The sequence below is a fragment of the Ochotona curzoniae genome, unplaced genomic scaffold, assembly GCF_017591425.1.
Source record: "Ochotona curzoniae isolate NIBS_2020 unplaced genomic scaffold, NIBS_Ocur_1.0 contig_2210, whole genome shotgun sequence".
Taxonomy (NCBI): domain Eukaryota; kingdom Metazoa; phylum Chordata; class Mammalia; order Lagomorpha; family Ochotonidae; genus Ochotona; species Ochotona curzoniae.
In genome coordinates this window covers 27,849,792-27,877,175 of record NW_024465369.1, presented here as the reverse complement: position 1 = coordinate 27,877,175, position 27,384 = coordinate 27,849,792, and the positions used below count along the sequence as shown (strand labels likewise).

Sequence of the window (27,384 nt, the reverse complement as noted above, 5' to 3'; positions counted from 1 at the left end):
ATATATTTCTTAAGAAACACAGTGAAGTTTTTAAAATGATAACCTGTTTATTTAAACTGATTTTATATTCCAGCCTGAAAGTGCTATATATATAAATTTAGGAAAAAAACCTGGGCTATAAATTTAATCTTCAATAGTCTGTGTGGTTTTCCTAAAACCTAATTTTGTAAGTTGTTAAATTATACAAAATTGTGGAAAAGGTCTGCAATGCGATACAATTACCTTCTCTGAAGACAAAGCGAAAAGAAACAGACGTAAGTAAAAATATTAAAGATAAAAAGTTCAATGTAAAGACATACTCTGAAAAGGGGCAATACTTATCAACTTGCTAAGACAGGTGACAAATCATCCATTGTGTGTGTGTGTGTGTGTGTGTGTGTGTGTGTGTGTGTGTGTGTGTGTGTGAATGTGCGTGTATGTGTAACTGCCTTGTGTAGCTCAGTGTGCAAAGGAGATATAGTTAGTTTTTTTTTTTGGGGGGGGGGGACATGATAGCAATCATGTAATCGGTCTTTTGGTCTCTAAATAACACCATTTCGATTCCATCATTCACTCTTCCAGCAAAGTTGTTTCATTAAGGGAACAAATTTGTTTTGTGGTACCCTGTAGGCAATTCTTCACAGCTTGCTTCCTTGTTACCAAATTGTAAATCCAAAATTTTTTGGATGGCATTATTTTTTTGAGCTGTTCTCCAACTTACCTTTCTTACCTTATCACTTAATTGTAAATCTTTTCCTCCATTTCCGGGCATCCTGTGTGTGTCCGCAGTGACTTCTTTTTTGAACCAGCCCTGAATGTTATGTCAGTGTTCTGATTCTGTGGAGTCTTTTCCCTTACATACTAACATCCTCATTCTTCAAATTCCAGCTCAACTCCACCTTTCTCATGAGACTACTCCTCAAGTGACACCAATGATATTTTGACTACAGGTGTCAAGTTGTCATAGGATACATTTCTGTTTTCACTATTCAACTAAGATTTCACAAAAATTTAAAAAAAACATTTATTCTATTTGTACCTTCTAAAACATAATAGATAAACAATAAGCATTGGAATTAAAGCAGTGTTGATCAGCTTGTTATGCCAAAATCGTTTTCATAAACCAAGAAAAGTAAATATCAAAGTAAATTAGGTAATTTGAGCTCTGTCTGCAGGACAACAAGATATCTCTTAAGAACACCCTCACAAGATACCATGCAATATGCAGCCCCACTTCCAAATCAAAGATGGACTCCCAATGAAACTGTTGGACATATCTAGACAATGGGACACTGGACTGTCTGACATTGCCTGTACCAGCAATGTTGGGGTACACTTAAGTAAGAAACTGATGAAAGTACAACTTGTTATGAAGGACTATGCTTTTGTAGCAATATCGGGAAAATCAGTGAGGATGTGGGTGGGAATTTGAGGGAGTGGAATCCCAGAACCTACCTAATTGTGCCATAAAATTCAAACTTAAAAAAATTATTACATTTAAAAAAGGAATACCTTCACGGCCAAGTAATGTTGACTTATTGTCTTTATCATTATGTAGATATAGTAAATATTAGATACTTCATATGTCTGCCAGCCTATCATAACTATATGCAAAAAGTAGAGAAAGAATGAATACTTGTAGTATATTGCATAATTGCATCACACAAATTAAAGATTTCTGCATTTGTGCCTTTTCCATCATTTTTAATGTCCAGGCATATATGCATGATTTTAAATAGTTCTTGTTTTATTGCTAGAAAAAACTTTCCTACAATTTGATACTCCATCTTTATTTCAATACTACTGAAATTTAATGAAACCTTCAGATAATTGGTTAATAACAAGTCTGTTTCTACCAACAGAAAAATCAAGTAGTGTTGCCTGCTTTTTGGACTTTAAATTTCCTTATAATTGCTATTCCAGCTGTGTGACAACCCCATCTCAACAGGCTTTTATGTTGACAAAGATATCACATCCAAAGATGCCTGAGAATAATTTAAAGTTATTTTGTGATGTATAAGAAAGAAAAAAGTGAAATTTCTAAATTACTGTATGATCTTGAATAACTTGTGATTTAAAATACAACTCTTACATTAAATTAACAAATATGTGGGTATTTCAACCCATTTATGGAAAATATAATTAAATATACATTTACTTCAGTGTCAATTTTTAAGAGTCAATGTACTATTTCTCCATAGCATGCATTGTCTATAAATTTTGTTGAGTCTTAGAATAAGATGATATTTCACTGTTCCTGGCTCTCTGAAGACACATGTATTCAAATTGGCAAAATCTTTTGGGAAGACACATGTATTCAAATTGGCAAAATCTTTTGGGATATCCTCTTCCTGGGAAACAAGAAATCTCATGTGTATTAGAGTGCAGTATGGACCAGGAACCATTGACATGAGTAAACAGCAATGAATGAAAGAGGAAATAGAAAACTGCATGATACTCACATCAACAATAAGGAAGTCTAACCAGCACCAGGCATTGGTAAAATACATTTGAAAACCATACGCAACCCACTTTAAAAGCATCTCTAGGATGAATATATACGTGAACACCTTGTCAGCATATTCTAACATGGTCTTAATGGTTTTTCGCTGTTCAATGTAAATATCTTCAAAGGCCTGTAAGTGAACAAAAAAGCTATTGAATTTATTACCATAAACAGTCTCTCGGCTGTCTTGGCAGAGCAAATGATGCAAGTCTTCTGGTCGGGGCTTCAGGCTGCATGGCTTCATATTTCTCAAGACTGAATTTTACTTAAGTATTATTAACTGATTATTAACTGATTTTTATTAAGCATTATTAACTGATACCTGGGTATTTCAGTCAACCAAAGAATTCTAAAGGTTCATGGATTTTGTTATCAGCATATACCAAAAGATTGTGAAAATTTTGAGAGCTTGTCCACTAATTTTCTCTAATAGAACAAGAGGTAAAAAGTCATCTGAGATTCAATATTCTTTGCTCAACACAAGTACTAGGATGTGCTCCTCTTTGTACTGCAAATATAAAGTAATGAGGTCCCGCAGCTTGAGGGAAATGGAAAGGATTCTCATCTCACACACACACACACACCCCTCCCAAGCTGGGCGTGTGCACGTAGGTTTCCAAACTTCCACTCTCATATAGAGCTTTTGGGAAAGTACAGGAAACACATTGATGTGGACATCTGGATCTTTAGGAGTAAAAACACCACTTAAATTGAACTGAAGCCTCTTACAAGAAAAATGAGCAGGTAAGATTGGTGGCCTCAGTTAAAAACAGTGGAAATAATTCACTTTTAAAGAATAGTGGTATCCAGGTTTAAGACCATAGTTCAATGCAAACAGCTACAGGCTTTTGGGCCCAGCTTACAGCTGAAACGGGAATCTTCCTCAAGAATCAGATACTCCTCAGTCATGTTTGTGTGTCTTGGTGAACTTTCATGGGATACTAAGAACCAAAACCTGTTACAGGAAGCTCACTTATTATCCTGCAGAATTCCCTCTTTAATGGCAAGCGGACCCTCTGGGAATTAAGTGGCATGATGGAAGATTCGTTGTCAAACCAAAAGAGGGCTTACTGTCTTTCACACACAATGCAGTAGTTCTTTTAAAGGGACCAATTCACCACGCTCTCCAATAATTTAAAGGAGAAATTTAAAGAAGTACAGCCACATGTGAAAGTGAGTTGTGCCATTTTTTTTTACCACGTTTTTAAGTATTTTTGGTTGGTTATGGTGAACCAGTGTGAACAAGCCAAAATCTCTTGCAGCATGGAATTTATGTTCAACTGTTTGATATCTAACTGGCAATCCTTCATCATATCTGCATAGCCATTCTTTAAGAATTGTCTCTGGTGACCAAAAGTCAGCGAATTCCTCTTTTACATATTGCAAGAAATCATGCCATTCTCAGCTTGATTCCATCTAAGGAACATGCCAGGCAGTAATAAAAGGTGCTAGTTACCAATCTTCTCATTCTGCGGTGAATGCATCATACATACTGTCTCTCATTTTCATAAGCACTGTATCTCGAAACAGGGTAAAGTTTCTGGCAGGAAAGGGAGGGGTTTCAGGTGGAAGAGGAAGGAGCGTATCTCAGGTCACCTACCAGAGCCCCACTGCTGAGCAGAATCATGAAGACAATGAAGGTTTCAAACCAATTGTGCTCCACTATCTTATAGCAAGTTTTTCTCAGGTTCCACCAGAGTTTCCCTTTGCCTTCTTCTATGCTTATTTGACAGCACTTGAACTTCCGTACACAGTCTACGATATAGAGGAGTAAATAAAGAAAAAAAAGCCACTCAGTATGTGTGTGTATCCACGTATGTTGGTGAGAGAATCGGCTACATTATAAGATTATGACACATTCTGGATCACAGCTTTAAATTACAGCTACCACTTATAGGAATCAAGATTACCTGCTTTTTTTTTTTTTACATTATTTGTTTAATATTTATTTTTGGTAGGTTGAACTAATATAATTATTCTGTTATAATAACAAAAATATGAAGATAGAAAAATAGAGAAAATAAAAATTAACCAAGGCTGATATTTGTATCAGTACAGTATAATTATACTATGATTATTCTTCATGGACCCTACATGTATATTTGAATTCTAATTAGTCCAACTAATAACATTACATAAACATTTTCTGCATTATTACCAATAAATAAATGTATAAAATGTTTCACAATAGAAAAATGGGAAAATAAACCAAAAAATTCCTTAATTCTGTAAACAAGATTACTAAACTCCATTCCACTACTATTGAACATTTAAGTCGCTTCAGTTCCAGGCATCATCAGCCCAATGTAATAGGCAGCCTGCGGAATTCATGGACTGCTAGATAAGATGTTTTTCAGTCAGTATTAACTACTTGCTGTATTTGAAGGACTGTGCTGCACAAATTGCAACACTACAATGTGCAAGGTAAGACTTTTCCCCAAAAGAATGTACATTTTAAGTACAGATGATTTGCAACTTTAGTGATAGAAAAGGAAAAAAAATCACTAAATAAAGTATTGTAAACATGCATTATTCAAGTTTAATTTTTGAACTTTGTAGAAGACTATTTGGTGATGGGTATTGAAGATGTACAAACATCACATCCTGTGGGAAAGCATGTGGCAGTTAAGATGTCACTTTCTGATACAGAACATCAGAGTGTCTGGGTTTAAGTCCTTGTTCCATTCCTGATTACAGCTTCTTGACAAGGAACACCACAGGAGGCAGGAGGTGACAGCTGAAATACTGAATCCTGGATTTCTGGCTTTGGCCTGGACTGTTCCTAATCATTGAAGGTATTTGGATAATGTATTGATGGATGGAACATCTTTCTTTTCTTATGAAATAAAATCAAGATAAATAAAATTTCTTAAATTTTAAAAAAGTAATCACATGTAGAATATGAAGCTGTAAGAAAAATAACACAAGCAAAACCTAGTGGTTGGAAAAATTTATCAGTTGAGCAGAAAGAATTAGAAAAAAAGAGTAAAAATGTTGCCTAAATCCTGTGGTTTCAGATGGCTTGAAACATGACATTTTTATTACAATAGGCAATTGATCCATACCTCAGTACAGTCCTAACTTTCTTTAGATGATCATTTTGAGATTACCCCAATGACATGTTGTCCCACATAAAGCAACCCACAGTAAATTTTGACATTTTATTGTTTATTATCTGTTCAGAAATAACAGAAGACTTTGACCTTGAGCAATAGGAGCTGCTTCTGAAGGGCAGATTAAGTTTACACTTAACATTTCCTATAAAATGACAAAACAGTAAGTAATAAATGATTTTTTTCACTCATAAAATTTTAATTTCCATGTATTAAACATAAACAGTGATTTGAATGATTGGACCTTCTCTCCTGTTAGATATATTCTGGAAGGCTAGAGAACAGCTTGCTAGTTCCATGTCACAAAGTTGAACACGAGCCAAGAAAATAATACCTACTTACAAAAATTATGCCTAACCTTTTTTTTAAAGTCTGTTTAATTTTGATATAGAAAAGCAAACATCAGCAAGTAAATGCAAGTTTTTAGATGGTTAGCTTCAGCTGATTATGGATAGATGGGTCATTGGTACAGACAGAGGCTAGCTTGTGGATAATGCAGATGCATGGGTAAGAGGAACAGTCATGCACATCTGTGTGTTACCTACCTTCTGTAAAGCAGGCTTCAGGTTCAAGGGATTCTTCAGGTTCAGCTTCAGGTTGTTCTCCCTCGGCGGGAGCTCCAATATCCACAGTGCTGCCTTCTGATGAACTAGTTGCATTTAGCTTCTGAAAATCAACCCCACAGGAAAATGCTTAAATATTTTCCATAATGTAAATATAAGAATACATTAGAAGTGCCCCCTGTCTTCGGTATGCATTTTCTTCTTCTGTAATGTAAAAGTGACTTAAACATAAGGCCAGTCTGCTTTGGTAGAGGCGGGGGTCACAAGATTAGATACAGAAACAACACCATTTTGTTTTTTTTACCATATCATGCAAACAAGTGGAATCATTTTTATGTAAACCCATGTATAGAGATTCTAAAATAAAGGACCACAAAATTTTTGTTAGCTTCCAGAAACAGAGGATCTGGTGAGGTCAGATTATGATTCAGTTTGCAAACAGAATAAACAATTTTTTTCCTCTAAAATTGTGACCCAACCAAAGAAAGCTGCACAAGTGCATTTTCATGTCAAATGCAGAAAAGATTTGTTCAAATGCACATAAGAAGCAATAATCTAAATTAATCCACTTTTCATTGACATGAAAATGTTTTCCACCGGTTGTTATTAAATATATGCTAGAATTTTCTAATTCCAGAGAGAGCAGCCCATTGTTAGCTACATAGCAAGAGCTGATAAAACTTCGCATTCTCTTTGGCCAATGCACCCCTGTGCTGTATTGTGCATTAGGAAACTACTTGTTACTCTGGCACTCTTACCTGTCCTGAGAATATGACAGAAATTAGTCTTTCTACCATTTTATTTGTTTTCCTTTAGGTTAAATAAATTATCACCGAAAGAAACACACATTAGAAAGAAATCTCAAATCTTAAAAATCAATGAAGCTTAGCCAGGCCCTTCTTGGGATTAGCACAAATGGAGGTAACAGCCAAGCTTAAATTTGGTTTTTAAAGGACGCAACAATGATGTAGGGCCAGGTGTGAGTGCCGCATGGAATCAGAGTAGTTTGGGCCAGAGCATTCTCGAACCTGTCACAATGTTATTACCATTATTGTATAACATTAAGAAATGGCTGAGCTGACAAGAGGAAGGTTATAACCGCAATGAGGTAAGCACATGGCAAAAATGCACACGGAAGTATGTTAAACTGGAATAAAATGGATGCTGTTGTCAGTACTGGAAATATTCTATTCATTTGTAGGCTAAGGATTATATGAATTTTTTACTTGGAAGATGGTTTGTTTTATGAAAATAATTTTCACTCTATAAAATATTTACATCATTGAGTAGCACCAATAAACTGAAACCATTTATATTAGGTAACATATTTATGAGAATGAAAATGCTTTTGTCCCAGATAATCTAATAATATTATGTTAGAAACATAAACAATAGATATTTCTGCCTTAGTAATATTAATTTGGGGATTAATTTGTAATTTAGTCAATAGTTAACTCAAATACTGTATACAAGTTTCCCGAAGGTAGTTGGCTTTTTCTCTTCCTCAGGGTTTTCATAATCCTAGACAAATAGACAAATCCTAGACAAATAGTCATGTCTTTGTCAATAAATTTGAACATACTTTGCTATAAGATTAAACGTTAGAGTGAGAGATTTATTATAAAATTCAAATTTTTAGAATTTGCTATCGCTTATCTTTGGGAAAACTCTTAGACAATTACATATCTAATTATATATCTAAGTAATTGTCTGAGAAATTATTAAATATCCCTTCATTTCAATCTATCTAATTCATGAGAAGCTGCTACACATTGAGACTGGCCATATTGGTCTTCCCATTTGCAGGATGTTGAAACATAACACAGGTACATAGATGCATTAATGTTTGGTTGCATATGATTGCCTTATAGAGACCAGAGCTTGCACTCTCTTTTCAATAACTAACTACTTCTAATACCTCTATCTAACTTTTGATATAAGTGATATTCTCTGTATTTTAGGGCACCACAAATCCTCAAAGGTTCTGATTGTATAAGGAATCTTCATCTAAATGAGGCTGCAGATTATTCATGAGACTATGAGATAAACATAAGTTTAACTCTGAAAGCAGGGAGACTATTCTGGAATCATTCTAACATATTTAGTCTTTCTGCTTTGCATACAGGTATCCATAGTTTGAGTAGTAAATGGAACCTCTTTAAGGATAATCAGTCTCATCCTTCTTCATCTTGTTTAGGACCTGTGACATATGTAAAAGGTCTTCAAAATGTTCACATACATGAATAATATGGAAAACAGTGGATGGAGCTCAGCTTTTTGCATCAAAATAGACCTAACATTTTAATTTCAACATTTCATGTGTCTACTTTGCAGTATCCTCATACTACTCGAATATTGTTAATCATCTGGTACTTAAGATATAAGAATCTAAGTTGCCCTATCAACACATCAAGTTTCCATTTAGGGAAGGCTATTCAAGTCGAATCATCTATCAGTGATAGATGCATCAGTGAATCAGTAGTGAATCATAAGGAATCAGTGTTGGACTCTCGACCTTCTGCACCTCATATCTGCCACAATTCTCTAGAAGGTTTCTTTGATGATTCACAAGCAATCTCAAGTTTTATTAATATGAAGTTTTGTGGACTAGGCAAATATCACAAGGCATGTAATATTGTTCATTGACAAGTTTTATATTCATGAACTTTAGTATTTACTCAAGCTATTTTCATGATGCTCAGCTATTTTAATGTAATGGTAAATTCATGTTAGAATTATGTATTAACAAAGTTTACTTCAAATAATAATCCTGAGAAGTAGATAATAAGTACTCATTTAGAAAATTTTTCTTAATAACCTCAATTCAATGATTTTCTTTAAAGCACTTGAGAGAAAAATGTCATAACATTATGAAATGTGTCCCTAAAACAACTAAAATGTGTAAAAAGCCCATAAAAAGCACATGAAACAAGTCAAGGATATAAAAACCTTTAACTTCAGATAAGTTCATAGTTACAATCAACATAGTGGCAGGGAAATTCACAAATTAGAGTTTTCAAACGCATGTCATTATATAGCTCTATTAGCAATTCACACACTTACTGAGGAAGCTTCAAAGAAAATCCCAAACTGGGCCTCAATAACTATAAAGTGCTACATAAATAACATTTTGTACATAAATAGGAGAACAAAATGTAAACTGGCTATAAGTGGTTTAATAACCTTTAACTTTCCCTTTGGTAAATTGGAATGTTCAAGTTGTCTTTCCATTACCCGTACTTATTCATCTGGAAACATATACTAAAAATATTAGTTTAACATTTTTGCTGGAAACTTCTTCACATGGTAGATACTCTTTAATATGCTGAATTCCAAGTGGGAGGTAATCCCATTCACATGAAGTAAGCAGGAATGAATCACATGCTACCTAATAGTCTAATAAACTTCAAGATGCAATATTCCATTTTGTATTTTTTTAATACTGCACTTCAGATTTTACTCCATGTCGTGATGAATCAATACTAAACATTAATAGTACTTCCTTCAGGACCCTGGGCACTAGCCTAGCAGCTAAAATCCCCGCCTTAAATGTGCCAGGATCCCATATGGGCACCAGTTCTAATCCTGGCAGCCTCGCTTCCCATCCAGCTCCCTGCTTGTGGCCTGGGAAAGCAGTCAAGGACGGCCCAAAGCCTTGGGACCCTGCACCCATGTGGGAGACCTGGAAGAAGCTCTGGGCTCCTGGCTTTGGATTGGCTCAGCTGTGGCCATCGTGGTCACATTCGTGAGTGAACCATCAGACGCTAGATCTTTCTCTCTGTCTCACCTCCTCTCTGTATATCTGACATTCCGATAAAAAAAATAATAATAAAATAAATCTTTTAAAAAAAAGCACTAAAAAAAATAGCACTTCCTTCAGAAAGTAAACTAGGTATACAAAGGTAAATTATTTTTAAATATTCATAATAAAAAAGGAAAGTCTGATTTCCTATTAAGTTTTTCACAGGAACACTTGTTTCTCATGAATTTAAGACATTTTAAAACAAAACATGATTAGTGGGTCTGTTGGCGTGGCCTAGAGGCTGAAGTCCTCGCCTTGAATACCCCAGGATCCCATATGGGCGCCAGTTCTAATCCCGGCAGCCCCACTTCCCTTCCAGCTCCCTGCTTGTGGCCTGGGAAAGCAGTTGAGGACGGCCCAAAGCTTTGGGACCCTGCACCCATGTGGGGTACCCGAAGGAAGTTCCTGGATCCTGGCTTCGGAATGGCATAGTATCGGCCGTTGCGGCTCACTTGGGGAGTGAATCACTGGATGGAAGATCTTCCTCTCTCTCTCTCCTCCTCTCTATATATCTGACTTTGCAATAAAAAAAATCTTTATTAAAAAACATAATTAGTAAATGACATACAAAATTTAGAACAATATCTTTATTCCAAGCATAAATACTAAGAAATTGGGAATTTAATTTAAATAACTTTAGAAGGTAGATTAACCCAAATCTGCTCTGACAAGTCAGTCATTTTACATGAAAAATCGAGAAAAATTTCCTATAAGTACTACATTTTAATCAAAATAAAACTTTAGATTCAGGCATTCTGGCCCTTCCCGCTCCCCTTATCTTGGAAGTCAGCCTATCCATTTAGAGAGTGGACATTTTGTGACAATTTCTCAAAGAAATTTGAAATTTCAGTAGTTCGAAAGTTCAGAATAATGTGACCACACTGATTCCTCTTCAGTCTGTGTTTTTCCACTCTCCAGACAAATTTCCTGTAGTGGTGGATAGATAACTTACTGATTGTAATTTTGTCTCCTTTATCTTTCTACACACAAACTTGCAAAAATATTATGCTCAGATAAAAATAAAAGTAACTTTTGCTCTTTCCAAGGAACTTGGAAAATAAGCGATTATATTTTGATGAGTTACTTCAAACTAGGAAAAAAAAAAACACATTTTGTTCCTGTTTATACGTGTGCATCTGTAGTTAAGACTGAGCAAATATTGATTTTGAATTCCATTTATTTGAATCTATTCCTCAAAAATATAAAGCATTATGTTTCCTGAAAAAAATAGGACCTCTAACTGAATATTTTTTTCAATAGTATAAAGGAACATTCCAGGAACACCATAAGGATTGCTATTTTCAAAGAAGCGAAAAAAACAATTTGTCTCTCTCTCTATATATAAGTATATATAATTTGATTCACAGTTTTAATGGAAGAAGAGAGGAATTGTTATATAAATTACAACATACTTAATATTCTTTCTTTTTAGAAAGGATTAAATTTTCCCAAACCAACTGAATATTTGTGCATAAAGCTCTGATTTCAATACCAGAATATGCATGGAGCCCTAACTGGAGTCCTTAGCAGGACTGCTGTGAGTCAGAGGATAAGCAGTCTCCTTGTTTGAAATACAGTAATGCAGCAAGAGTTCTCCAGTTTCGTCCCTTACAGGTGTGAAGCGTGTGTGGTTAGACCTACTGAAGCAATATTATTCAGGAGAAAGTTTTTCAGTAGGTCTAGATGAAATTGAGTGTGAAACCCCATCAAGGACAAAGGATAAATTAGATGAAGAAGGTTGACTTGAAGAATGAGCACACCCTTTTCCTCTCCCTCTGTGTGAACAGAAGACAATTATTTTTTTCAGTCTAGGAGTTTTAAGGATAAATATAAGATAAATCTCCAAGGGAATCATATTCTAAATTCAAACTATTTTTGGCCAATTGCTAAATAAAGCAATATCATTTTTTCTCTAAAATGAAGCAGATAAAAATTATACTCACGCAGCTAGCAGCCAAGACAAACACGGCAATTCATTTACATATAGCACATTAAAACATCATTTAGGAATTTTACACATGAATAAGGGATTGCTTTAATCTGTGAATTTTTCTTCAGAAAATGATAGAATGGCATTAACCAGAAAAATTACCAGCAAGTACTTTCATTTGTGCTGTACTAAAAACGTAAAGGTAGGAGCAAGAAAACTTCTCTGAGAAAAATTTTTGTAATATCCCTGTTACTCCTTTGAGCCTTTAGCATTTTTCAAAATTTTGAAACACTACATGGAATTAAATAAATAATAAAGCCATGCACTTTTACTTTTCATTGAATACGACTTCTATTAAAATCTATGTAAGAAAATCAGCCGCTAAATCTTAAAAAGAAAAAAAAAAAAGAAAAGAAAGAAAGAAAGAAACTTAGGGTTGTCAAACTTGCCTGACCATGCTTCCTATGACTCAGCATAAGAGCAGCTGTGCATGTTCTTATTTTACTGCCAATGGATGGGCAAGGAACATAGCTGAGTAACATGCAGGCCAGTCAAAAGTCATTTAGAAATTGATTATATTGATATATGCACAACTTGCTTGGGTAACCTGGATAAAAGTGGTGGCACGAGCCTCTGACTTGTTAAAAAACACCAGAGCTGTATTCTTGATGGCTCCAGCTTGATTTTACCCCTGTGAGAAGTAAGAATGGTAAGCAGTGAAGGTCACCATTATTGCACTATTCAATTTTACTTCGAAAAATAATTATTCAAGCATGGTTTCAATATTAATAAAAACTCTAAAAGTGAAATCAGTCATAATTATGCTAAGTATAGTCAAAATAACATAAAAGAGTTAAAGCATATAGTGTTATGACATGAATCTTAAATGATACACTGTAGATAATATATAGAAAGATACAAAAAAAATCACACAGACATAGGAAAACACCAGCAAACCTGAGTCCACTCAGCTAAAATGCCTCATAAAACAAGAAATGCACTTAAATATTGCAAAATAGAAACTGAATAATTTTCTCTTTAACAGTAAAAATCACATAAAGGAATAGTAATAAGACTCATTTTCTTTCTTGCTTACTAATTCAATATTTTACACTCAACCCATCTAGCAAAATCCCATCCAACCAATCAAAAAATGGTCAAACAAAAATTAACAGAAGGCAAATACTGAAAAACATATTTTTCAAGGGGAGAGTTTTAAATTCTTGGAAAGTTATTTTGATTCTGGTTTATTTTATAGTGTAAAGTCACAAAATAAAACTCTACAAAATTAAAATCTAAAAATTTTCTTGATCAGCCAGTTAACACAATCCTTTCTTTGTTTACAAATTTATATCTAGAAAGTTTGCTATAATGCCATTAAATTAATCATTTTCCAAGTATCAACTTTAACATCAAGGTAGCTAATTGACTCTAGCATTTGATTCTTTATAATTATAATTCTTAGTTTATATAGCACACTAAATATTCTATATGGGAAAAATCTACATTTAGATACAATGCCAAAAGACTAAGAAGACAATACATATTAAAATTCTATTTTCTAAATGCTGACTTTAGCTATTTAAGTATAATAGAGGAAATCAGATCCAATCTTTTCATCATTATATTCTTTTAAAATTTTATTGTCAAGTTTGCCACATTATTATTACACCTTTAAAAAAATGCTAGTTCAGTTAATAAAAATGTGAGTTCAACTAACTTCAGTAATTCTTTTCTCCAAGCTATGGTCTACTATTTCATCACTGAATGTCTTCAATTATGTGTTAAACTAGTATCTCTTATCCTTTCACTTATATTTTAATATTTAGCACCAGTGTTTAAGCAGTTTTAATTTAATGTTAAATATCTATCTATATAACAACTTATAAAGAGCAAGTTTACCCCAAAACAAAGATAGAATGCAGATTATTCTTGAATAATGTTTTGAAGTACATAAAATCATACTGTCTGAAAGATCCAGAGTGCTCTTCTTAAAAATATGCTATCCTTGAAATTATAATTTACCTGAAATTCTCATGAGAACAGATTAAAAATTATGCCAAATTACTTAAGTTTTGTACTACTCTGTACCAAATTGCCACATCATCTGTCTTAATGTAAGAACAGTCATGAAGAGCTTCGTCTTCCTGCCAAGCATTTCCAATGAAAAGGGGCAAACCTTTGCTGTGAACGTCTATCTTTGTTAATGTAAGAATTTGTTACTAAGCATCTTAATTTCATTTTTATAGAGTTAAAAATCCCCACGGTAAGATATTTAATTCACCTCTCTCTGTTGTAACTCAGCACCTACTAATCTACAGGTTAATACAAACAAGACAAACCACAAACATTGTCTAGCTCACATTCTGTAAAACAAAGGATACCTTATGTTACCAGAATATGGCTGTCTATTGACCTGATGAATACAGAATTTTGCATCCTTCAATGTATTGAAGTTTTCTTTTTGTTTAAACAGCATGCTTATTAGGATAAAAATATTTGTAACATGATTTTTTGTCACTACTTCTATTCCTTAAAAAATTGCTTCAGTAAACAGAACACTGCACATAGATATCAAGCCAACACCCCAATCAGATTTCCATAAGTTATTATGCCTGTGCAAGCTAAATAACATAATGCTTTATTAAACATTTCATAAAAGACAAAAATGTACAAGCAAGGCATTTTTGCAAATCTAAAATCATTTTAATGTATTTGGGAAATTTCACATTAGTCTACGCTATTATCAAGGATACCAAGCAATGAATATTTGAAAAAATAAGACACATCTTATATTTGCATATATTTTAATCTGTCATCAATGTACTAATTTACTACTTTGCCACTGAAAAGATGCCAATAGATATTTTCTTAATCTTCTGGAAAGGAAGCATACAACTTAAGAGCATCTAATAATTTTAAAGTAATAGAAGTGTAGAATTGCAAAAATACCTCCTTATTTTAAAATTCCTACCTCTTTGCTTTCTTCCATATCTGATTCACTGCTGAATTCTTCAGTATTCAAGTTTTCAAAGTCAGATTCCCCAACAGCAATTGGTACTGTCACCGTGAGGCTGGGGTTGTTTATAAATGACATGTAATCACTTTCGTCCACGACATACTTCTCCACGCTGCTGCCTATGCCACTGGTAGTGCCATTTCCGTCTTTGAGATAGTTAAGATCCTTGCCTATTTCTATGGTGGTATGGTTGGAAATGCAGCTGTCTTTTTTGTTATTTAGATCTTCAAGAGGTTTAATTTCATCTAGAGCTTTCTGCTTTCTAACAAAAGCTTTCTGAATAAATTCACGTATTTTTCTTTTAACAAAATCAATTCCTTTCTGCATCCTTCCCACAGCAATCTGGAGGTTGTTCATTTCATTATCATCATCAGTGGCAGCAAGGTTGTCAGAGCTGAAGGAACTTAAGAGCAAGGCCAGAAACAGGTTCAGAACCTAAAAGAGAGTACGAACAGGCAATCACAGACTCTGTCATTTGAATCGTTCTAACTGAATCTCCTAAAGCATTCCTACAACTTACTGTATGTTAAGGATTTTTTTTTCTAGTTAATGATGAACAGTCCTCAAAAATGAAAGAATTTAAAAATACCTGATCAATATATCAGATCTTGTCATTGCAAAATCCTGAGGCCATCATTGCATAGAATCGATATTGATCAGGTATTTTTAGTACCATGAATAGGACCACAAATTTTTCTGTAAACTGGGCTTCCACAAATTGGTCTTAGTGATATGAGTGAAAGGTTTGGTGATGAGAAATCATTGTGAGAATTCAGAAGGAGGTAATTTTCTAAAGAGTCAGTCATTCCCAGGGATACAGGATTAAGTCATATATTTTTTCAGGATTTGACAGATAGTATTCATGATTCCCTGGTTATTGAAGCACACAGAATAAAAGAAGGTTACTAACAGGAAAGTTGGGCAAACGCATATAAACAGAACAGAGGTATCAAAGAATCCTGGGGAAAAAATTAAGTAAAATTCCAATAGAAACGATGCTGCATTCTGCTCTATTGATATCTTTCTATTAAGCTACTGACGCTTAACTTTTCCTTTGTGTGAAAGTAGTAGGTTAGGTTAAACAATGGTGATTAAATAAACAAAAGTAAGAAAAGGGCAGAGATCCAGAGCAGTGATTTAGATGATGCTTGAAATGTCTGTATTCTATATCAGAGTTCTTGAATTTAAGTCCTGGCTTTGTTTCAGATTCCAGCTTCCTGCTCAAATTATGCCACCCATGTCAGATTAACACTGGCATCCAGACATCTGTTTTCAGCCTGACCCAGTAACAACTGCTGTGAACAATGGAGGAGTGAATCAGCAATTGAAAAATCTATGTCTGTATCTTTATCTTTCTTTTTTTTTTTTAAGATTTATTTATTACTTTTATCAGAAAGGCAGATATACAGAGAGGAGGACAGACAGAGAGGAAGATCTTCCTTCCGATGGTTCACTCCCCAAGCGGCCGCAACGGCTAGAGCTGAGCCAATCCAAAGCCAGGAGCCTGGAACTTCTTCCAGGTCTCCCACATGGGTGCAGGGTCCCAAGGCTTTGGGCCATCCTTGACTGTTTTCCCAGGCCACAAGCAGGGAGCTGGATGGGCAGTGAGGCTGTCAGGATTAGAACTGGCAGCCATATGGGATCCGGGCACATGCAAGGCGAGGACTTTAGCCACTAAGCTATTGCGCCAGGCCCTGTATATTTACTTTTTAAATAAATAATTGCAAATAAATTAACATTTACAAATGATAAAAATATATAAAATTCAACAAGGACTGCAAATACTTTTGAAAGATTTTAGTGACCCATCCAAGAATCCCTATGTGATAGCACCTGATTATACTAAGTCATCATTTACTTCTGCAAGTTTTTTTTTTCCAGGATAAAATTATTTTATTTTGATTTACCTTTGTGTAGATGAAAGAGATAAAAGAAGGAAAATAAAATTAAATATTACATTTCATTTTTATATATAATGAAATAAATTTTTGCTCTTGAGTACTTCCTTGATTTATTTCCCTAAAATGTATTCATGTTAATTAAAGTTTGTTAATTAATCCTTATTTATTAAGTGAATTTTTCCTGTTATCTGTCAGTCAGAACTCCTAGTATGAGATCTAGTCACTATTGCTTTAATGTACTGGGCAAGTCACTCTACTTATAAAGTAATTTATTCTTCTGTTTATTTGGCTTGTTCCCCTTTCTCATCCTGTCTTTGCTAATTCCTTCACTCTCATCTCTATCACATTGTATTAGATTCTTTTTGCTGATAGAGTGGAAGCTTTTTAGGTCAGAAACATGCTTTAAAGAGTCATATCCTAAAGCAATATTGATAATTAAAGAAAGAATGAAAGTAGCTCTTTGTGAGCATCTGGTTTATGCTAACATTTTACAAGATTCAGATGACTTAAAACTTACAGCAGTTTCACAAAGCAGGACTTATTATTTATAGGTAAGAAGACTGGAGATTCTGTAAGGCTTTACTTGTTTAAGATCACACTTAATCACTAGGAAAGGTGGGCCAGCATTGTGGTGCAGCAAGTACAGCCCAACCTGAGACCATTTGGTCTCAGCTGTTCTTTCTCCCCAGCTTCCTGCTAATGGCCTGCAAAAAGTAGAAAAAGATGGCCAAGTGCTTGGGTCTCTCCCAGCCATGTGAGAGACCTGGATGAAGTTCCTGGCTCTGGGCTTTGGCCTGACCCAGCTACAGCTATTGCAGATACCTTGGAAGTGAACCAACGAATGGAAGATCTCTGTCTCTCCCTCATTTGCTGTAACTTCTTCAAATAAATAGAATATAAAAAATTAGAGAAGCTGTGTCATTTTGATAATACGATTTTGTGATGTTTGTTCTTGTTATGGTTACAGGATGAATAAGGAAACAGTCTTTCATTTCCACCTTGTTTGATGATTGTTTTCTGTTAGTATTGTCAGTGTCATTACGGTTATTTTTCATTTTTACTGCTCATATAATATATCATGAATTGATAACTTACTACTTACTCCACTGTTCTCCCCTTGTCAGGAAAAAATATTCAATGAAAATGACCTTTTTATGCCATCAATACACATGTGTGATTTTTTTAAGAGATAAGAGTTACAGCACAATAAGCTAAGCTGTTGCTTGCAACACCCACATCTCATTTGAGTGGTGGTTTGAGTCCTGGTCCCTCAGCTCTCTATTTCGTTTTTTCTGGTGGCACTTTGGAAGACAGTAGAGGATGGCATAGTGCTTGGGTTCCTGTTAGTCTTGTGGAAGACCAGGATGAAATTCTTGGCTCCAGACTTCAGCCTTTCTCAGATTTTGCTCTTGTATACATTTGAATGTGAGTCAGTAGACATAAGATGGATCTCTCAATCTCTCTCTCCAACCCCTCTTCTCCACTTCATTTTTTAAATGAGTAAATAGATAAAACTTTTCTTAAAATAACTGTTAGAAACTAATTTCTATCAGGGTATTTATTATATATATATATTTCTTTCTTTTTTTTGAAAAATGAGGAACATATTTCAAGGTTAATGGGCAGGCTAAAAATCAAGTTTCTAATACTCATTAATCATATGATTCTAGATAAATAGCACAACTAATATGAGCCTCTGTCTCTTTGTTTGTAAAACAAACATGGTAATTTTACCAGAGACAGCTGACATGTCTGGTTTAGGGAATCAGTGAAAGAATCTGCATGGTTCCCAGCACAGTTCTCAGACCATGATGAACCTAGTGGTTTTCATTATCCTTCATTCCATCCAACCTATCTTGTGCTCCACCATCTCCCTATTCACATTATTTTTCTAGATACCTCTGTGTGTGTAGACTAAGCTAATCTTCACTTAGGCTTCTTTTGACACTACAGGGTATCTGTATAACCTCTTGCCCAGGCGCTGGTGGTATCCATGGCAAATTAAGAACACAGAGTTCAGGAGGAGGTGTTTGGCCTCGCAGTTGAGATGTTGGTTAGGATGCTGACTTGTTTTCTACGCGAGAGACCAGGGGATCAATACCTGCTTTGGCTTCTGAACAACTTCCTCCTAATCCATCCCTTGGTGATAGTGGTGACAGCTGAACTAATTAATTGGGTTCTTGCCACATATGTGGAGACCTGGATTGAGCCTCTGGGTGATGCAGTCAGCCAGGCCCAGGACTGGCCACTGCAGACATTTGGGGGAGTAATTAAGTGAATAAGACTCTTTCTCTCTCTCATTCTCTGATATACATACCTGATAGCTTTGAAAGTTTCTTTTAATTTGAATTTTATATACTGTAGTATATCAGAGAGATGTGCTTTACTTCAGCAAACTAACAGACAATATGGGGTAGGTTGGTGTTTTTCCTCTTTAAATATCTGCACATTGGGGCCCGGCGCGATGGCACAGTGATTAAGGTCCTTGCCTTGCACGCCCCCAGGATCTCATATGGGCGCCAGTTCTAATCCCGGCAGCCCCGCTTTCCTTCCAGCTCCCTGCCTGTGGCCCAGGAAAGCAGTCGAGGACGGCCCAAAGCTTTGAGACCCTGCACCTGCGCGGGAGACCCGGAAGAGGCTCCTGGCTTCGGATGGGCATAGTATCGGCCATTGCGCTCACTTGGGGAGTGAATCATCGGATGGAAGATCTTCCTCTCTGTCTCTCCTCTCTGTATATCCGCCTTTCCAATAAAAAAATAATAAAAATAAGTCTTTAAAAAAAATATCTGCACATTGTCCTGCTCCCTAAATTTTATCAAAATATCTGTTTCTAATTATCAATTCCTGATCAAAATCCATTTGCAAGTTTGAATTGCCTTAGTTATGCTTTGACTTAATTATGCATGGCCAGCCTTTTCACAAATTAGTCCCTTCAAAGTCCAGCCCCAAACTTCATGTTTTGCTTTTCTCCCAGAACTGCCTCTTGCTGTCTGCTCGCTCACTGGGGGTGAAGGATATTTTTCTCTGCCTTCTCTTCTTCAAATATGTCCCCAACAAGTGTAAGCTGTGAAATCAAACCCAGAATATACGCTTATGATTGTCTGTTTCTGTTCTATGCAATTCTTGTCTTCTGAAAACAAGAATTCTAAAGTTTTATTGTAGGTTGTAGTTTAAAAACATATAAAAGAACAGCCATGAACATGGTGTAACTGGTATCACTTTTATACAATATATCTACGTATTTTTAATGTATATCAAGTAGTGGGATTGCTGGATTATATGGCAATTCTATTTCTAGAGATTTTTAAAATTATTAACTTGAAAGGCAAAGGGGAGAGAGATTTCCAGTTCTCGGATTCAGTTCCCAGACATGCTGATCACAACACCTGGGGTGAGGTTTGTTCCAAGCCAGAAGCCAAAACTTTCATCTGTGCCTCCTTTGTCAGTGCCAAGAATCCAAGTAATTGGAACATCATCCATTGTCTTCTCAGGTATGTTGGTAAGGAACTGGATTGGAACAATTTTATCTGGGACTTGAATCAATATGGGAAAAGCACTTTCAAAGCTGTGATTCAACTCACTATGCCATTTTACTTGCCACTAATTTTAGGTTTTAAAGGAATCTCTACACTGTTTTCTGTAGTGGCCGTATTAATTTAGATGGCAGCATTATTCACGATAGGAAAAGATGTGAAATCAAGCACATTGTGTTACTGACCCAACAAAACAATTTGTAGACACCAATACTCCATGTGCTTTTAACAAGCTTTTTAACTCAAATATACAAGAAAAACAATTTTCAAATATTTTCAAGTGATACTATTGTTAGTTTTACGAAGGAGTCACTATTCTTATTATACATCTCAACGTTAGTGTAAGAACTAAATGTAATCTAGAAGTTCTATTTTCCATAGAATAACAAAGAGCATGATCGAAAAGTACAAATTGGATTCTGAAGGTATCTTGTGTTTGTCTTAATCATCTAAACCATTTCTGCCTCTGTCAATATGAATTGTGAAGAATTAGAAATAGACTGGAAAGAAAACTATAAACAACATATAACACCTTCAGTTAAACATCCTTTGTCATGGTTACATTATCTATCATTGAAAAACGAAGAAAATATTTTTTACTACATACCACTAGGTTTCCGATCACCATGACCATCATGAAGACAGTAAGGCACATGGTTTGACCAGCGACCTCCATACAGTCCCACATGGTCTCTATCCACTCTCCACACAGCACACGGAACACGATCAGGAAGGAGTGAAAGAAGTCATGCATGTGCCAGCGGGGAAGTTCACAATCACTGGAGATCTTGCAGACACATTCTTTGTAGCTCTTACCAAAGAGCTGCATGCCGACCACGGCAAAAATGAAGACAATGATGGCCAACACCAAGGTGAGATTTCCCAGAGCCCCCACGGAATTGCCAATGATCTTAATCAGCATATTTAGTGTGGGCCAGGACTTTGCCAACTTGAAAACTCTGAGCTGAAAACAGAAACAAGATGACTATTAATGTCTTGCATTTCTGAAGAATCTACTCTTTTATAGGGAAAATTTGTAGTATTAATAATCTCAGGGGTAGACTAAGAAGAGGTTGTTTATATGCCAAACTACTAGCAAATGCAGCAGTTACCTGAACCTCATAGAGTATTTAAATCCATAAACAGCTTTACTATAAATGTAATAAATTATAGTATACAAGTTTTTAAATGCCAAAGTTTCTAGAATCCTGCAGATACATTTGCCTTATCTTTTTTTTCTTCAAAGGACTGGGGAATTTGAGATTACTTGTGGTTAATTAGCACCTATTCTATTACACAAAAGTTGAGGTATTCATTTATTTATTATTTAAACATTTTATTTATGAGGCTGGCATTGTTACATAGCCAGTAAAACCTGCAATTCCAGCATCCAAAATGAAAACTGACTACGTTCCTGGCTGCTCTATTTCCTATTCAACTCCCTGCTATAGGCCTGGGAAAAGCAGTAGCAGATAGCCCAGGTGTTTGAACCCCCACCACCCACATGGGAGACCCAGATGAATCTCCTGGCTGCTGGCTTCAGCCTGTGGCCAACTGTGCAGTTAGTCAATAGACGATTTCTCACTCTGTCTATCTCTCTGTCTCTGAAATTCTGAGTTTCAAAATAAATAAATCTGCAATAAGTAAGTTAAATTTTTATTTATTTATTTAAAATACAGGGTGACTCTTGAACACAGATCACTTCTTAAATGTGTTTAATAACGTGGCTTGGGGTTGATTAAGGCCATAAACCGGAGTTCAATCCAGTCCTCTCACATGAGAGGAAGCAATTCCATTACTTGTACGATCAACCCTCCCAGGGTCTGCATTAGAATTTCTCATATTCAATTTCAAAATATTTTTTTTCCTGTGTAGTTGAAATTCATGCTAAATGCCACACGTGCAAATAATATCAACACTTAAATTATGTGAGTGTAAGAAGAAAAACAAACTTCTCTAAGTCTTCTAATTACTGTAACTATATCTTTTAATTTGCTGTAATGCTAGACTATTTTTAAAAGATCTATTATGTTTGCAGAAGAAACACTTCAACTTCAGTAAAAAGTTGCACATTTTCAATATTTATGTGACTTAATTAATATACTCATTATGCTGTGTAAATGGCCTTCTGCCACCGTGTTTGATACATTGGCTGTAATATTATAAAGGCCTCCCAAGTGCCATTGGTATTTAAACAGCAGCAGCACTTTATTTCTGATGTTTCAGTAAATGTCAAGCCGAGAGTAGCACATTGTTTAATGGCCTCTAAGTGACCCAAAGCAGCAAATATAAGATTCAATGTGTTTCATTTATTCCCAGGGAAAAATTTATGCAAAGAACCCTCAAACACTATGTAAAAACTAAATACATGCTTCCTTTTTCCCCAAACATACTTCACATAACCACGAACATTTGCTAAACATTTTAAAAAATGGTTGCCAATGCATTTCGTATAATCATTTTTCATTTTTGTTGCAGTTCATGCATCCTTATAGTTTTACATTAGATATATGCTATCCTTGAAGTAAAAAGATCATAATTACTTAAAATTCATCTTTCAACTTTCAAAGTTGTAGGAGAAATTTTAAATTTCACAAAAAATCTGGTGAGTTCTCAACATTAAGATAAATCACATAGTAATTTGTGTTTGGTAATCATAATCAGCCTCTTCTTTAAAAATTGCAAAAAGTTATAGCCAATTTATGATACAATGAAATGTACCAAATTGCAGTGGACATATGCCAAATGAAATTTTGTACCTTAGCTTTGAAACACCTCAAAATTTACAAAACACAAAGATTAATGAAATATATTTACTTAAAAAGTGACAAAATACATTATTGGTAACTATTCACAGAGCAGGTTTGGTGACTTTTCAGTTTGATTGAAGGAGCAGATGTATGTGGAGTTCTGTTTGTTTATCCTCCCCTCAACTGAAATCTTTTCCTGAGCCCCTACCAGAAAGAGGGAGCCCATATTGGCTCCTGATGAAGCCTTGGGCATAATGTCACAAAGCAAACATAACTGACTGGCAGCTGTGGTATCCTTAGTTGTGAATTGTCTGTGACTTCCTGTTACTTCCTTTCCATTGTACCTATCAATTAATAAGGAGAAAATTATTCACTGCTCATTTGACTAAATTTAACATGTTTATTAAAGTTACAGTGTAGAAGAGCATTTAGTCCTAGCACTTAAGCCACTGTCTAGGATACCTGTGTTCTACATCAGTGTTCCTGGGTTTGAACCAAGGCCTAGCCCAAAATTCCAGTTTCCTACAAAAGTGCACCCTTGCAGCAGCAGATGGCTCAAGTGTCTGGGTCTCTGGAACCCATATGGGAGATTTGGATTGAACTTGTGATCCCTGGCTTTTACACCCCAAATTAAAGCTGCAGGCATTCTGACAATGAACAAGTAGAGAATGTCTCTCACACACATTCCTTTCTCTCTTTCTTCCTCCCTAACTCCCATCCTTTCTCTGTCTCTCTGACTCTCCAAAGAAGAAGAAGAAGAAAAAGACTATCAGGTGCAACAACAGATTTGCTTAAAAATGAATTCAAATAAAATTGTAATTGTGTGAAATTTTGTTATAAAATATGAAGACTAAATAAATAACTCGTGACAATACATCAGACATTTCCAGTTACTTTACCAGACGAAATGATCGAAGAACGGACAACCCTTCCACATTGGCTAAACCGAGTTCCATTAAACTAAGGCTCACAATAAAACCATCAAAAATATTCCAGCCTTCTTGAAAGTAATAATATGGGTCCATGGCAATGATCTTGAGAAACATTTCTGCAGTGAAGATCCCAGTGAAGACCTAAACAAGAAATGTATTTTATTGGATGAGTGAATAACATTGAAATGTAAATTACTACTGAGTAACTTAATATATTCCCAGAAAGCCAAAATGAAATATTGCTTTTAAAGACTGGTGTGTGATCAATGAATTGGTGTTCTCAAGTTCTTTGTATTCAAGTAAGTATTTAATATTTGATCATGTTAATCAATTAACAAAGAACACATGAATCAACGCAATAAAATTTAACAGCTATATTCTCATATGAAACAGGCATCTGACTTTTTGTGTGAGACTGCCTGGGGCTGTTTGTGATATCCCTAGCCCTCCAAACACTTACGAAATGAACAGTTAGCAATTTAGACTTCAGTCATCGAGCACAGTGGATTGGTCCCCTCTGGTGACTGTGCAGAGGGTCACTAGGATGCTCATGGAGCCTGAAATTCACATTGTTACCACTAGCCTTACCAATGATAAGATTGTTTTAAGTTTTTTTATTTTTCCAGCCAAAGGGAGGCAGCTTTTTCCATCACAACAAACTTTTCCAAACTCTCTGTGTCATCCTAGCCTCAACTTTTTTTTTTTTTCCTACTGCACTCTGCTTCAACACTCTTGCCTTTCACAGGTAATGGAACTCAGCCAGTCTGGGATATTTCCTTTTATTCACTGACCTTGTATAGCTCTTTCTATATCTAGATTTTCCCTCCTTGTTAAAATGAAAGAAGTGCTCCTGTTTTGAGCTAATCTCTCTCCAATTGTGTTATGCATCTCCCTCGGACTTCACAAGAAATACATCATTTCATTTGATCTGTAGTTTCAACCTGTTCCTCCTACTGGTTGTTAGACGGAAGCATTGGATCCGCAATCCTTTCTCCACCTTAAAAATGCCAGTTACTGTCATCACAGAAACTCTTCTTATTTTCCACACCCACATCCCTTTCTCTTTGCCACAATCCTTGCACCAAAACTCTGTAGGCAACTGTACTTTTCTATTTTCACTAGTTCCATTTTCTACAACTTCACAGTATTAGTCAATATAAACCACTTTAACTAACTTCACCAACATGGCTAACCCTCAGTCGATGTAATAGAAATTTGTGATAGTTATCTTACTTTTTCACATTGTTTTCTATTCCTTGTTCCAAGAAATATTTTCTGTCTTTCCCTTCTGTGATCCATTCAGCCTTGTTGGTTCCCAATTCCTCTAACAAATATTCCAATTTCTTTGAAACTCTGTCTAGGATCTTTGCACTCTAATGTTTTGTTTATGGCAAGTTAAGATTTTTATAACCCTTTGGCCTTTCGAGGTCTTTTTTTCAAGGATACCTCCTGAATTCCAGAATTACCTACTTACATGGTGATGCAGTGCTTCATTCAGATGGTTATTTCATGGGTTGCTAAAGCGCAACAAGTACAAAACTTACCTTCCCACTTTCTCTTTCATACTCGTAAGCTCAGAAAAATGACATTTCTCTACCTAGATGTCTGAGTTAGAAATCAGAGAAGCTTAGGGGCATCTTAAACACTTGACATTGAGGTTCATCCATGCGCACAGTATTCATTGTTTTTGTTGTTGAATAACTATAAATATCTTTCATATCTTTTCTAAGAAATCTTTGCCTGGTCAAAGGTGTTTCACTTTATCTTTTAATGGTTAATTTCACCGCTTGTAGAATAATGGACTAAATTTCTCTCTCTCTCTTCCTGTCTTGCCCTCTGAAACCAGGCCACTTTGTTCTGAGCTGAATTGTTTCAATGTGTGTAGGTTCCAGGCCACAAGTAGGGTAGCTACAAGGGAAGTGGATCAGCTGGGACATGAACCTGTGTCCATTTAGAATCCAGGTGCTTGCAAGGGCAGGATTAGTCAGTTGAGTTATTGTGCTGGATCTTCCCTGTATTGTTTGTGTTTGGTTTTGGTATAAAGGTAATTACTAGTAAAATGGATTAGGAAGTATCTCCTTCTCTTCCATTTTTTTGGAACATTTTGTTAGGAACTTCATTAAACATTTGGCAAATTTACCAGGGAAATTGTGTGGGCTTGTCTTTTCAGTTTGTATGTGTTGCGTGTTCAGTTTTTTCATAATCATTAATTCTGCACTTACTGTTTATTTCACGTCTATTCAGGTTTTCCATTTTTACTTTAGTAAATTTCATAGCTTGTCACGTCTAAGGAATTTCTTTTCTTTTTTTTTTTTTTTTTTTTTTTTTTTTATCTTAGGAAGTTTATTTCAGCGGGGCAGGAATAGGGGAAAGGGGGAGGAGGGGGAGAGCAAGGAAGAAGAGAGAGAACCGAGTGGGGCAGGAACAAGGGAAGGGGAGGGAAGGGAGGTAAGAAGGAGGAGAGAGAGGAAGAGCAGGGGAGAGGAACCAAGAAGAGAGAGCAAGAGCCAGGAATTTCTTTTCTTTCACCTAATTTGTTGGCATACATTTGTTTTTAGTATGGTTTATGTTCCATTTTTACTTATATTAATACTATGGTGATAGACCCTATTCATTCTTTTTTTTTTTTTTTTATTGTTGCTTACACTGTATTATGTAGTACAGTTTTATAGGCGCTGGGGATTCCCCCCACCCCTCCCCATACCCCTCCCCCCATGGTGGATTCCTCCACCTTGCTGCATAACCATAGTTCAAGTTCAGTTGAGATTCATTGCTTGCAAACACATGCCTAGCATAAAGTTCAGCGTCTTATTGTCCAGATAAGTTCAGTGGCCTCCTGGGGAGACCTTCTATGGTCTGAAGATAGGTCTAACAGAGTAAAGATCCGGTCGGTTAAAAGCCCCAACAAGGCCTCAGTATCAATATACAACATTATGGAATTAATTGACATAGTATTGGGTAAACAATATGTTAAAAATAATGCAAGTTCCATTCTTCGAAACATCTGGGTTGAGACAGCATCAATGACACGTTCAAAAAATAACAAACAACCAAACAATAAATTACAGGTTAAATCAAGGCAAACATGTGGTATCTAATCTTTTGGGATTCGCTCATTTCCCTTAGCATTATAGTTTCCAGTTGTGCCCATTTAGCCACAAAGAACTGCATTTTGTTTTTTTTTAATAGCTGAGTAGTATTCCATGGAGTAGATGAACCAAAGCTTTCTTATCCAATCTTCTATTAATGGGCATTTCGGTTGCTTCCATGTTTTTGCAATTACTGATTGTGCTGCAATGAACATAGGGATGCATGTTGGTTTGTCGTAAAACAGGTGTTTTGGATATATTCCTAGG

General features: G+C 35.5%; 1 protein-coding gene across 8 annotated transcripts in view; it reads right to left on the bottom strand.

Moving 5' to 3' along the window:
• Positions 1–27,384, bottom strand: part of LOC121150878 (sodium channel protein type 2 subunit alpha) — an 86,349-nt gene that overhangs the window by 16,417 nt on the left and 42,548 nt on the right. For all 8 annotated transcript variants that reach the window (XM_040972064.1, XM_040972066.1, XM_040972065.1 and 5 more), the window contains 6 exons: positions 23,996–24,169; positions 20,954–21,310; positions 14,868–15,347; positions 6,144–6,264; positions 4,086–4,240; positions 2,442–2,615 (listed from right to left, as the gene is read on the bottom strand). In XM_040972064.1, the coding sequence (XP_040827998.1) occupies positions 2,442–2,615; positions 4,086–4,240; positions 6,144–6,264; positions 14,868–15,347; positions 20,954–21,310; positions 23,996–24,169 (1,461 nt within the window). The remainder of the gene's footprint in view (positions 1–2,441; positions 2,616–4,085; positions 4,241–6,143; positions 6,265–14,867; positions 15,348–20,953; positions 21,311–23,995; positions 24,170–27,384) is intronic.